Raw genomic sequence first — 13,662 nt, 5'->3', positions numbered from 1 at the left:
AAGAGAGAGTCTCGACATCTCTCCGCGGCCTTTGGTGGGTAAGCGTTTCTTAAAATTTCATTCTGATCAGTACTGGATTGCACTTTCAGAATGATTTAGTAACAGTCGTGCAAATTAACCGTTTTTCGTAATACCGTCCCTTTTGGATACTGCATGAAAAGTGGAGCTATTTACATGTGAAATACTGGGTTAGATTATTGTGACATAAGACGAAAGACCACTTTAGGACAAGGAATAATGATTGAACTCGACCGATGGCAGTTTACAAGGCAACTTTCAGTGTTATGTAAACGGTGAAACAATCGAATTCTGAGACAGGTGCCGTGCTTATAAAGGACTTGGCAGTCGCGAATGAGAGAAACGTTCTCAGATTATATCCAATTTATCTACAACAGTGTATTAACAATATTGAAAAAAGTGGTTTTTCCTTCCTGTTAATGAACTTTCATTAGAGAGCAGCCCCACAGAGAAGTTGCAACTTTCATGCAAGACACAAGGAACGAGCGAACTGTACGAAGTCGTATGGGGATGCTGTTTCTCCCAATATTCTTCGGATGTCATTAGAACAGTATGTGCTGCCACGTCAGCATTAGTAAGTGTGTAACTGGGCAAATGGAGGGCAGACTGGTTACGGACAGAAACGAAGCTGTAAACACCACCAGGCCGGAGAGTAGGACGTGAATTGTATTGTTTCGTCATTTTTAACTGTTTATGTCAAAACGTCCCTTTTCCTTCTTTTGACAATCCCGCAGTCTATCTTGTCTAGTTCATCCTCGTACATCGGATAGTTTTGTAAGTACTCTCTCCTATTTAAACTGCGGGTGGGCGTACTTACTGAAACGAGATTGTGCATCTGCATTGTCTCATTTGTGATGCACCTCGTGTAGGTATTTAGCTTACTTATGACTGATTCGTAACTCAACCTTCCAATTCGTCGTTTCTAAAGTAAGTAGGCATATTGTGGAAATCATTTCGATGGCGCTTTTTAGGCCTATGTCCGAGATAACTGTCTAGGCTGAGACTTCAGTGGCACTCCTGCCAGATGTGTAGCACTGCAACCCGAAACTGAACCGCCATCAGTTTGGCTGGCTGCTGCCCACTACGGCGGTTTCCACTGCCTATCAGCAGCCGGCTGGCGGGCGCGGAGCAGTCACAAGGCGCGGCCCACGGCGGCGCAGGCAGCCAGCGACAGCACGGCGTGGGCGCCCGCAGCAGCCGGGCGGAGGCGGAGGCGGCCCGCCCCGTTGCAGGCGTCGTGCCCGCACGTGTACACGTGGCCGCTGGCCCACGATGCAGAGCCGCCTCCGGAAACGCAGCGCCGCTCCACGTCGGCCCCGAGGTCAGCTGAAACCCACACGTGGTCCATGCACTGCTCTTCATTACGCCCAAACAAAAAATATAGGCCTGTTATTAGTAGACATGAGGGCCACATTTTACGCAGAATACTGTTTTTCCATACAGACCCAAATACCGGGTGATCAAAAAGTCAGTATAAATTTTAAAACTTAATAAATCACCGAATAATGTAGATAGAGAGGTAAAAATTGACACACGTGCTTGGAATGACATGGGGTTTTATTAGAACCAAAAAAATACAAAAGTTCAAAAAACGTCCGACAGATGGCGCTTTATCTGATCAGAATAGCAATAATAAGCATAACAAAGTAAGACAAAGTAAAGACGACGTTCTTTACAGGAAATACTCAATATGTCCACGATCATTCCTCAACAATAGCTGTATTCGAGGAATAATGTTGTAAACAGCACTGTGAAGCATGTCCGGAGTTATGGTGCGGCATTGGCGTCGGATGTTGTCTTTCAGCATTCCCACAGATGGCAGTCGATCACGATACTCTTGCGACTTCAGGTAACCCCAAAGCCAATAATCTCACGGACTGAGGTCTGGATACCTGGAAGGCCAAGCATGACGAAAGTGGCGGCTGAGCACACGATCATCACCAAACGACGTGCGCAAGAGATCTTTTACGCGTCTAGCAATATGGGGTGGAGCGCCATCCTGCATAAACATCGTACGTTCCAACAGGTGTTTATCAGCCAGGCTGGGGATGATACGATTCTGTAACATATCGGCGTACCTCTCACCCGTCACGGTAGCAATTACAAAACCAGAATCACGCATTTCCTCGAAGAAAAAAGTCCGGATAACGGTAGATGTGGCAAGTCCAACCCATACCGTGACTTTCACGTCGTACAATGGAGTTTCCACGACAGTTCTAGGACTTTCGGTAGCCCAAATTCTGCAGTTGTGGGCGTTGACAGAGCCTCGGAGCGTGAAATGAGCTTCGTCGGTCCACAGCACGTTACTCAACCAATCGCCATCTTTTGACACGCCCACACCGCAAATACCCTCCGCTTCACTAAATCGCAAGGTAACAGTTCATGATACTGATGGATTTTGTACGGATAGCATCGGAGGGTACACCTCAGTGCCAACCAAACAGTAGTGTATGGAATGCCGGTGTGACGTGCGACTGCACGAGCGCTGACTTCCCCGTGCATAGACGAACCCGCTACAGTCTTCATTTGTTCCTGAACTGTCTCATCAGCATTACGCCTTGTGCTCTGTCGGCCACTACGGGGTCTATCGCCTAAAAAACCCGTGGCATTGAACTTCGAAATCATTCTCGCCACAGCTGCATTTGTCAACGGACCTTTACCCGTTCGAATCCCCTTCCTATGGCGACAGGATCGTAATGATGAACTAGCACATTCCCCAATCTGATAATCCAGCTTCACTAAAAGCGCCTTTTCAGGTAACGTCGCTGGCCGTGGTGGTCGAGCGGTTCAGTCTGGAACCGCGCGACCGCTACGGTCGCAGGTTCGAATGCTGACTCGGGCATGGATGTGTGTAATGTCCTTAGGTTAGTTAGGTTTAATTAGTTCTAAGCTCTAGCGGACTGATGACCTCAGATGTTAAGTCCCATAGTGCTCAGAGCCATTTGACCATTTTCAGGTAACGTCAGCATGGTGCGACTGCTGGCGCATCTGATTCTCTCTCTCTCTCTCTTTTTTTCTTTATTGTTATTTTAAGCACCTTATACAAGGCGGGCTGTCAGCATCATATTACGCTGCTCTTCAGCTGTGAGTGGTACAATAACATGACATACAGGTGGCACAGATAATACAATAAAAACGGAGGGCAAAAAACTGAAGATACGAAAAACAATAAACATGAAGCCGTTCACGCTGGACGAGGAAAAACACTAACACTTGTTGACACGGCGCACATAACACGGATGACTGCGACGGCACACGTGAACAGTGGTGGCATGACGGCGAAAGAACACTAAACACAAAACGAAAGCACACACACGAGACACTGATGGCGATGATCTCCAGCGCGCCAATGTTCACTGTGCGTGTGCTAGTCCGGGGACCTGTCAAGAGAGGAGGAGGGGGGGGGAGAGGGAGAAGGGAGATCAGAGATACCACGGGCAGGGGATATAGAAGGAAGGGAGGAAGGGGGAGGGGAAGCCCGGGGGAAGAGGGGTGGAGGAAGGGGGATGGGGGGAAAATGAGAGAGAAAGGAGGGAGGGTGCCTAAAGGAAAAGACACAGGAAGTGGGGGGGGGAGGATCAAAGTTGATAGGAGCGGTAGATGGAGGGGAGGAGGGCATCATCAGGCAGGGGGAGATGGCGGAAGCCACCTTGGGAGAGGGTAAGGAGGGTGGAGAGATGGAGACCGGGTGGGACGTGGGAATACAGGCGCGGCAGCGGGTGGGGGTGGGAGAGGATGGGCGAGACAAGCGGGTGAGGAGGATCGAGTTTACCGGAGGTGTACAGGATCCGTATCCTTTCAAGGAAAAGGAGGAGGTGGGGGAACGGAATGAGATCGTATCTCTCTCTATTACAGCTCCTTTTATACACGAATGTCATGCGCAGTCACTGACATTTTGTCTGTCGGGCATATTGTAATTTTTTTTTGCTCTAATAAAACCCCGTGTCATTCCAAGCATGTGTGTCAATTTTTGCCTCTCTATCTACATTATTCCTTGGTTTATTAAGTATTCAAATTTATACTGACTTTTTGATCACCCGGTATGTTTAAACGTCTTTGTACCATCCTCGGAGGCAGCCGAAACACATTCAGACCTATAAAGTATGTCTCAGAGAAGTTGGGACGAGCCTCTAGACGTTGTGGAGGGTGTCTTGACGAACAAATCAAGGATAAGACCTCGTGTTTGGACACATCATCCAACGACGCAACAGATGCTAGAATTTACATTCGTTGGCGCTTGCCGCTAGGCTGCCCCTTCGGCAGCAAACGTGACTTTGCATGCTAACGGAACGTCTAGTCATGTCTCTCGTTATTCAGTGATCGCGACTCTTGCCACGATCGCCAGCGGAGAAACTAGAACTAGCTGCTGCGTAGACCGGCCTTGTCTCCTATCAGTGCAATGCTCTTTTGCCTCGATGGATGACGGTTTCGGGCACGGGTTTCCATCTGCAGTTCATTTTTCTCCTGTATACTAGAGAACATCGGAGTTTTGAGAGAGTTCCAGGAGAAAAATAAAGTACAGATGAAAACCCATGTCCGAAAGCGTCATCCACCGAGGCAACAGAGCGTCACGTTCATGGGAGACAAGGCCTTTGTACGCAGCAGGTACCTCAGGCTTCTCCGCTGCTGACTCTGGCAATCAGCAGCTATCACTGGATAATAAACCACATTTCGAGACGTTCCGCTTTCCGTGAATCAGCGTGCAAATTCTCGTTCGCTGCCAAAAGGGTATCGTAGTGGTAGGGGCCGGCGCATATAAATTTGCGGCTCTGAGCGTCGTTAGATGAAGTTTCCGGACACAGATTCCTATTTTCGATTTGTCCCTTTAAAACATCGTCTACGACCCCTCGTAGTTCGTCACAACATTTCTGGGACACGCTGTATATGTTTTTCATAACATGTGAACTATAATTGTATCTAAGAGTACGGCCAATGCAAGAGCAACATGTACAAATTGTGAAACAGATGTACAAGTTGTCACGACGTACATCCCTACACCTAGTCACCCACTCACTGAAATTTAGTTAGCTGTCAGATCCACTCACTATACACTAAGAGACTCAGATTAATAAATGTGTTACTTCTACAGCTAGACCTAAAATTACATGCAAACTCTGCAAGTGCGTGGCAGAGGCTAAATAGCGTGTTACCAAGTGTTACGCTTCCTTCCGGTTCCAATCGAGTGTGGGGCGCGGGAAGAATGACTGCTTAAACGCCTCTGTGCGGCCTGTAGTTCGTTTTATCTTGTCATCGCAATCGCAGTAGAAGCCTTAGGTTGAGGGGAATTGTATCGTATGTTAACCGGGGGCCTAGAAACGACGCAGAGGCTCCGACCCCGCCGCAGCGGCAGTGGTTCACAACCCCACGACGACTACCGCAGTCTACTTCACCCCTCCGCCGCCCAACACCCACCCACTCTGTCAGGGTTATTGTGGGGTTAGGCTCCCGGTGGACACCCCAGGGAACGTCTCACTCCAGACGAGTGTAACCCCAATGTTTGCGTGGTAGAGTAATGGTGGTGTACGCGTACGTGGAAAACTTGTTTGCGCAGGGATCGCCGACATAGTGTAGCTGAGGCGGAATAAGGGGAAGCAGCCCGCATTCGCCGAGGCTGATGGAAAATCGCCTAAAAGCCATCCACAGACTGGCCGGCTCATCGGACATCGACAGAAGTCCGCCGGGCGGGTTCTTGCCTGGGACCAGGCGCTCCTTCCCACTCCGGAAAGCCGTGTACGGCTAAACAGACGGGCTGGGTAGAGTGGTAGCAGCGTATTTCTAGATTCCTCAAAGCTTTTTCCTGAAAATTAGTAAATAGCTCTCATGGTTGCTCTTGTTGCCAGTATGTATATTAAAAAGATTCTAACTTTCATAACACTTCTAGTGCTTCGTCTGTCTTCAGCATTGGAAGTATCTGCTGAAGCAAAGATACCGTGCCAGTACAATTATTCCTCAAGTAGGAAACGTTTTGGCACCAGAAACACGTTTATCTCTGTTACGCCCGTATTATACACTAAAATAACATTTGTCAAAGGCTTTTTATGAAAGACGTTTTGTAGAATATTTGACATTTGACAGGGTACTGTAGTACTTTTATCACATTATGGCTTTTAAAAAAGACTAGTGCACCAGGCAATGATTTGCAATTACTAAATATGTTTGCGAATTGGATGTACAGGGTGTATCATAATTAATGACGTTAACACCTACAGTTGAAGGTACACGATACTAGAAGCAAAAATGTATCAGTAAGCATAGGGACGAAAATGCATACCTGAAGAGCTACGAGCAATTTTTCATCTTCGATACTGCGAAGCAAATCTGTTCTACTGGAAGCTCTTTACTTTCCATATTTTGGAAAGTAATAGTATAGACCAAAACAAGAAAAAATGTCCCGTAAACATTTGCTTTAAAATGCATATCTTAAAAGTTATGAGCAGTTGTTCATCAGAAGAGTTGTGTTCCCAAGTAGCGAAGATGAGCACGTGCTCATAGTTCTTAAGGTATCCATTTGAGTACATGTTTACTGGAAATTTTTTCTTGTTTTGGTCCATACTACTACTTCCCAAAATGTGGAAAGCAAAGAGCTTGCAGTACAAGAGATTTGCTTCACATTACCGAAGATGAAAAATTGCTCATAGCTCTTAAGGTATACATTTTCGCCCCTATGTTTACTGAGACTTTTGTGCTTCTGGTTCGTGTACTTTCAACTGTATGCTTTCACGTCATCAATTATAATACACCCTGTGTATCCTAATCTCCTTCTCGCCCCTCTGTCCATCTCCCCCTACCACCTTTCTCTGCCCATCACCTCGTGACACCCCCTCTCTCTCTCTCCATCTCCTCGTACCCCTCTGTGTGTCCATCTCGTCATTCACCCTCTCTATTTCCATTCCCTTCATCTTCCGTCTGCCCATCCCTCTTCCCTCCTCTCTCTAAACTTGAACATTATTTATAGGTATTGCAAACGAAAGATTGATTTGAAATCGCTGAAAATTAATGGATACATGTTCTAGGATCATTGGTATACAGATTTTGAGAGAGACCTCTCCAACTTCTGGATCTGTGACAACAGAACCTTCAGCAACAGTATTTCGCATAATTTTAATCTGCGAACGTGAAGCTTTAAAAGTTTCGGACGATTCAGATTCCGTAGTAGCGCTTTAATCATAGGCCCATAAGCCAAAATACAACATTCCTACTCTCTGACAAAACTGACTGTGACGAAGAAAACAAGACAGTACACTGTTTTTTATCATTTTGGAACCCCGTATATCCAATAGGAGTAGGTTTATTTTAAGTAACTGTGTATCTGCAATTTATAAAGTGCGCATTCTATGTTGTTTGAACTCCTTGATGTATGGCAAGAAAATTGGAGTTTTGTAATGTACATATGCCCCCCCCCCACCCCATTAACCATTGACCTTGCCGTTGGTGGGGAGGCTTGCGTGCCTCAGCGATACAGATAGCCGTACCGTAGGTGCAACCACAACGGAGGGGTATCTGTTGAGAGGCCAGACAAACGTGTGGTTCCTGAAGAGGGCCAGCAGCCTTTTCAGTAATTGCAGGGGCAGCAATCTGGATGATTGACTGATCTGGCCTTGCAACACTAACCAAAATGGCCTTGCTGTGCTGGTACTGCGAACGGCTGAAAGCAAGGGGAAACTACAGCCGTAATTTTTCCCGAGTGCATGCAGCTTTACTGTATGGTTAAATGATGATGGCGTCCTCTTGGGTAAAATATTCTGGAGGTAAAATAGTCCCCCATTCGGATCTCAGGGCGGGGACTACTCAAGAGGATGCCGTTATCAGGAGAAAGAAAACTGGCGTTCTACGAATCAGAGCGCGGAATGTCAGATCCCTTAATCGGGCAGGTAGGTTAGAAAATTTAAAAAGGGAAATGGCTAGGTTAAAGTTAGATATAGTGGGAATTAGTAAAGTTCGGTGGCAGGAGGAACAAGACTTCTGGTCAGGTGACTACAGGGTTATAAACACAAAGTCAAATAGGGGTAATGCAGGAGTAGGTTTAATAATGAATAGGAAAATAGGAATGCGGGTAAGCTACTACAAACAGCATAGTGAACGCATTATTGTGGCCAAGATAGATACGAAGCCCACGCCTACCACAGTAATACAAGTATGTATGCCGACTAGCTCTGCAGATGATGAAGAAATTGAAGAAATGTATGATGAAATAAAAGAAATTATTCAGATAGTGAAGGGAGATGAAAATTTAATAGTCATGGGTGACTGGAATTCGAGTGTAGGAAAAGGGAGAGAAGGAAACGTAGTAGGTGAATATGGATTGGGGCTAAGAAATGAAAGAGGAAGCCGCCTGGTAGAATTTTGCACAGAGCACAACTTAATCATAGCTAACACTTGGTTTAAGAATCATGATAGAAGGTTGTATACATGGAAGAACCCTGGAGATACTAAAAGGTATCAGATATATTATACACTCCTGGAAATTGAAATAAGAACACCGTGAATTCATTGTCCCAGGAAGGGGAAACTTTATTGACACATTCCTGGGGTCAGATACATCACATGATCACACTGACAGAACCACAGGCACATAGACACAGGCAACAGAGCATGCACAATGTCGGCACTAGTACAGTGTATATCCACCTTTCGCAGCAATGCAGGCTGCTATTCTCCCATGGAGACGATCGTAGAGATGCTGGATGTAGTCCTGTGGAACGGCTTGCCATGCCATTTCCACCTGGCGTCTCAGCTGGACCAGCGTTCGTGCTGGACGTGCAGACCGCGTGAGACGACGCTTCATCCAGTCCCAAACATGCTCAATGGGGGACAGATCCGGAGATCTTGCTGGCCAGGGTAGTTGACTTACACCTTCTAGAGCACGTTGGGTGGCACGGGATACATGCGGACGTGCATTGTCCTGTTGGAACAGCAAGTTCCCTTGCCGGTCTAGGAATGGTAGAACGATGGGTTCGATGACGGTTTGGATGTACCGTGCAATATTCAGTGTCCCCTCGACGATCACCAGTGGTGTACGGCCAGTGTAGGAGATCGCTCCCCACACCATGATGCCGGGTGTTGGCCCTGTGTGCCTCGGTCGTACGCAGTCCTGATTGTGGCGCTCACCTGCACGGCGCCAAACACGCATACGACCATCATTGGCACCAAGGCAGAAGCGACTCTCATCGCTGAAGACGACACGTCTCCATTTGTCCCTCCATTCACGCCTGTCGCGACACCACTGGAGGCGGGCTGCACGATGTTGGGGCGTGAGCGGAAGACGGCCTAACGGTGTGCGGGACCGTAGCCCAGCTTCATGGAGACGGTTGCGAATGGTCCTCGCCGATACCCCAGGAGCAACAGTGTCCCTAATTTGCTGGGAAGTGGCGGTGCGGTCCCCTACGGCACTGCGTAGGATCCTACGGTGTTGGCGTGCATCCGTGCGTCGCTGCGGTCCGGTCCCAGGTCGACGGGCACGTGCACCTTCCGCCGACCACTGGCGACAACATCGATGTACTATGGAGACCTCACGCCCCACGTGTTGAGCAATTCGGCGGTACGTCCACCCGGCCTCCCGCATGCCCACTATACGCCCTCGCTCAAAGTCCGTCAAGTGCACATACGGTTCACGTCCACGCTGTCGCGGCATGCTACCAGTGTTAAAGAGTGCGATGGAGCTCCGTATGCCACGGCAAACTGGCTGACACTGACGGCGGCGGTGCACAAATGCTGCGCAGCTAGCGCCATTCGACGGCCAACACCGCGGTTCCTGGTGTGTCCGCTGTGCCGTGCGTGTGATCATTGCTTGTACAGCCCTCTCGCAGTGTCCGGAGCAAGTATGGTGGGTCTGACACACCGGTGTCAATGTGTTCTTTTTTCCATTTCCAGGAGTGTATAACGGTAAGACAGAGATTTAGGAACCAGGTTTCAAATTGTAAGACATTTCCAGGGGCAGATATGGACTCTGACCACAATCTATTGGTTATGACCTGTAGATTAAAACTGAAGAAACTGCAAAAAGCTGGGAATTTAAGGAGATGGGACCTGGATAAACTTAAAGAGCCAGAGGTTGTACAGAGTTTCAGGGAGAGCATAAGGGAACAATTGACAGGAATGGGGGAAAGAAATACAGTAGAAGAAGAATGGGTAGCTTTGAGGGATAGTGAAGGCAGCAGAGGATCAAGTAGGAAAAAAGACGAGAACTAGTAGAAATCCTTGGGTAACAGAAGAAATATTGAATTTAATTGATGAAAGGAGAAAATATAAAAATGCAGTAAATGAAGCAGGCAAAAAGGAATACAAACGTCTCAAAAATGAGTTCGATAGGAAGTGCAAAATGGCTAAGCAGGGAAGGCTAAAGGACAAATGTAAGGATGTAGAGGCTTATCTCACTAGGGGTCAGACAGATACTGCCTACAGGAAAATTAAAGAGACCTTTGGAGAAATGAGAACCACTTGTATGAATATCAAGAGCTCAGATGGAAACCCAGTTCTAAGCAAAGAAGGGAAAGCAGAAAGGTGGAAGGAGTATATAGAGGGTTATACAAGGGCGATGTTTGGGAATGGAAGAGGATGTAGATGAAGATGAAATGGGAGATATGATACTGCGTGAAGAGTTCGACAGAGCACTGAAAGACCTGAGTCGAAACAAAGCCCAGGGAGTAGACAACATCCCATTAGAACTACTGACAGCCATGGGAGAACCGGCCCTGACAAATCTCTACCATCTGGTGAGCAAAATGTATGAGACAGGCGAAATACCCTCAGACTTAAAGAAGAATATAGTAATTCCAATCCCAAAGAAAGCAGGTGTTGACAGATGTGAAAATTACCGAACTATCAGTTTAATAAGCCACAGCTGCAAAATACTAACACGAATTCTTTACAGACGAATGGAAAAACTAGTAGAAGCCGACCTCGGGGAAGATCAGTTTGGAATGCGTAGAAATATCGGAACACGTGAGGCAATACTGACCCTACTACTTATCTTAGAAGCCAAATTAAGGAAAGGCAAACCTAAGTTTCTAGCATTTGTAGACTTAGAGAAAGGTTTTGACAATGTTGACTGGAATACTCTCTTTCAAATTCTGAAGGTGGCAGGGGTAAAATACAGGGAGCGAAAAGCTATTCACAATTTGTACAGAAACCAGATGGCAGTTATAAGCGTCGAGGGACATCAAAGAGAAGCAGAAGAGGATATAAGGTGAACATCAACAAAGGCAAATCCAGGATAATGGAATGTAGTCTAATTAAGTCAGGTGATGCTGAGGGAATTAAATTAGGAAATGAGACACTTAAAGTAGTAAAGGAGTTTTGCTATTTGGGGAGCAAAATAACTGATGATGGTCGAAGTAGGGGGATATAAAATGTAGACTGGAAATGGCAAGGAAAGCATTTCTGAAGAAGAGAAATTTGTTAACATCGAGTATAGATTTAAGTATCAGGAAGTCGTTTCTGAAAGTATTTGTATGGAGTGTAGCCATGTATGGAAGTGAAACATGGACGATAAATATTTTGGACAAGAAGAGAATAGAATCTTTCGAAATGTGGTGCTACAGAAGAATGCTGAAGATTAGATGGATAGATCACATAACTAATGAGGAAGTGTTGAATAGGATTGGGGAGAAGAGAAGTTTGTGGCACAACCTGACTAGAAGAAGGGATCGGTTGGTAGGACATGTTCTGAGGCATCAAGGGGTCACCAGTTTAGTGTTGGAGGGCAGTGTGGAGGGTAAAAATCGTAGAGGGAGACCAAGAGACGAAAACACTAAGCAGATTCAGAAGGATATAGGTTGCAGTAGGTACTGGGAGATGAAGGAGCTTGCACAGGATAGAGTAGCATGGAGAGCTGCATCAAACCAGTCTCAAGACTGAGGACCACAACAACAACAACAACAATATACATATCAAAACAGCAAAAGAATATTCTAAATTATCCGAAATTCTAAATTATTATAATATGAATATGCTCATAATATATGCTCATCTTCGCCATTTGGAAACACAACTCTTCTGATGAACAATTGCTCATAACTTTTAAGATATGCAATTTAGAGCAAATGTTTACTGGTCACTTTTTCTTGTTATGTTTGTTAAAAGATGGTTCATGCTTAGGGCTCTTGTATTCGTAACATGTAAACGCTGTAGGTAAGTCCCTTCGCAACGAAAGTGGCGTGGAGCGATGTAAAATGTGGGTTTGGCGGTCGGACTGAGCGGCTCCTTTATGTGAATGGCACGCAGTCTGTGGCTAGCCTTAGCACAGTACACCTCGACGGTGCTAAGAGAGGCAACTCCAAGCTGCATTAGAAGGGATTTGCCTCGGATGTGGATCTGGATATTATTTGGTATTCAAGGAATAATGGAATGGCTCTAATATGTTGAAAATCCGATGCCAAGAAGATATTTTATAGAGCATTCACATATCAAGAGCCGTGAGTACAGTTATCCGTCATTTCGTCTGCCACTAATCTTCGCCACTGCTTCACAGACTTCATTCATTCAGTTACATAATGTGCATTGGCATGGACCAGTTAATTTGTGTGTTGTTTCAATAATAATCAGGCAACGGCCTTGCCGTAGCGGATACACCGGTTTCCGTCTGATTACCGAAGTTAAGCGCTGTCGGGCGTGGCCGGTACTTAGATGGGTGACCCCCGGGCTGCCATGCGCTGTTGCCATCTTTCGGCGTGCACCCATCCTCGTGATGCCAATTGAGAAGCTACTCGACCGATTAGTAGAGACTCCGGTCAAAGAAAACCATCATAACAACCAGGAGAGCGATGTGCTGACCACACGCCCCTCCTATCCGCGTCCTCAGCTGAGGATGATAACTAACCTAGGGACATGACACACATCCATGTTCGAGGCAGGATTCGAACCTGCGACCGTAGCAGTCATGCGGTTCCGCACTGAAGCGCCTAGAACCGCTCGGCCACACCGGCCGGCGCGGTCGTAAATCTGGAGCACGAATTTACTCCGGGTCTTGCTCACACCATTGCCTCACAAGACCGTTCGCCGCACGTTTCCGTATAGAAAAAGGCTACGTATATATTTTTATTAAACAGTACTGTTGCATTTATACTGCTCCCAAAATCTCTTACCAACACAATCGTTGTGCCAAGCAATTTCTTATAATTTTTCTTCAGGAAAGTACTAAGTTCTTTACGTCCTTTATTTATTTGTATTACGTGGTTTCATTTTAGTAATTTGTTCATCGTCCTCTTTTCAACGTCAATATTACACTGGTGACCTTCATTCGGATATCTTTCCCATTCAACTCCCTTACGCAGTATCACTATTCGTGTAATGTCATTTGCGACTATGTCCGATGTGCTGACACCCGTGGATTATTTCCTTCTAGACGGCTTTTCTGTCTGTACAAACCACGAACGTCTGTCACACATGTCACGCTCATACACAGATAACGAGCAACATGTCTGTTGTTTGGAATTCGCTAATTAATTAAACCTAAATGACACAATACTGTATTTGAAGTTCAAGAAACGTTATGGGCAATGGAATGAACTCTCATTACGGTTTCGTCACGAATGAATCACTTTTCTGTATCGCTATAGAGAATGTCTTCCAAAGGTAATGAGACTGACTTTTTTTTTATTTTCGTAACGAAGAATTTCATTCTTTTTAGAGATCAAAGTTATCTTC

General features: G+C 46.2%; 1 protein-coding gene and 1 pseudogene across 1 annotated transcript in view; one reads left to right on the top strand and one right to left on the bottom strand.

Annotated features, from left to right (window-relative positions):
* Positions 1 to 1,150: 1,150 nt before the first annotated feature.
* Positions 1,151 to 13,662, bottom strand: part of LOC126154837 (uncharacterized) — a 92,371-nt gene continuing 79,859 nt past the window's right edge. The window contains exon 3 of the mRNA XM_049916190.1: positions 1,151 to 1,344. Coding sequence (XP_049772147.1) covers positions 1,151 to 1,344 — 194 coding nt within the window. The remainder of the gene's footprint in view (positions 1,345 to 13,662) is intronic.
* On the top strand, positions 12,561 to 12,677 carry LOC126163617 (5S ribosomal RNA; annotated as a pseudogene).

Source organism: Schistocerca cancellata, chromosome 2 (assembly GCF_023864275.1).
Source record: "Schistocerca cancellata isolate TAMUIC-IGC-003103 chromosome 2, iqSchCanc2.1, whole genome shotgun sequence".
NCBI classification, from domain to species: domain Eukaryota; kingdom Metazoa; phylum Arthropoda; class Insecta; order Orthoptera; family Acrididae; genus Schistocerca; species Schistocerca cancellata.
The sequence above is the reverse complement of the archived record's forward strand: the minus strand, read 5'-3'. Positions and strand labels throughout refer to the sequence as shown.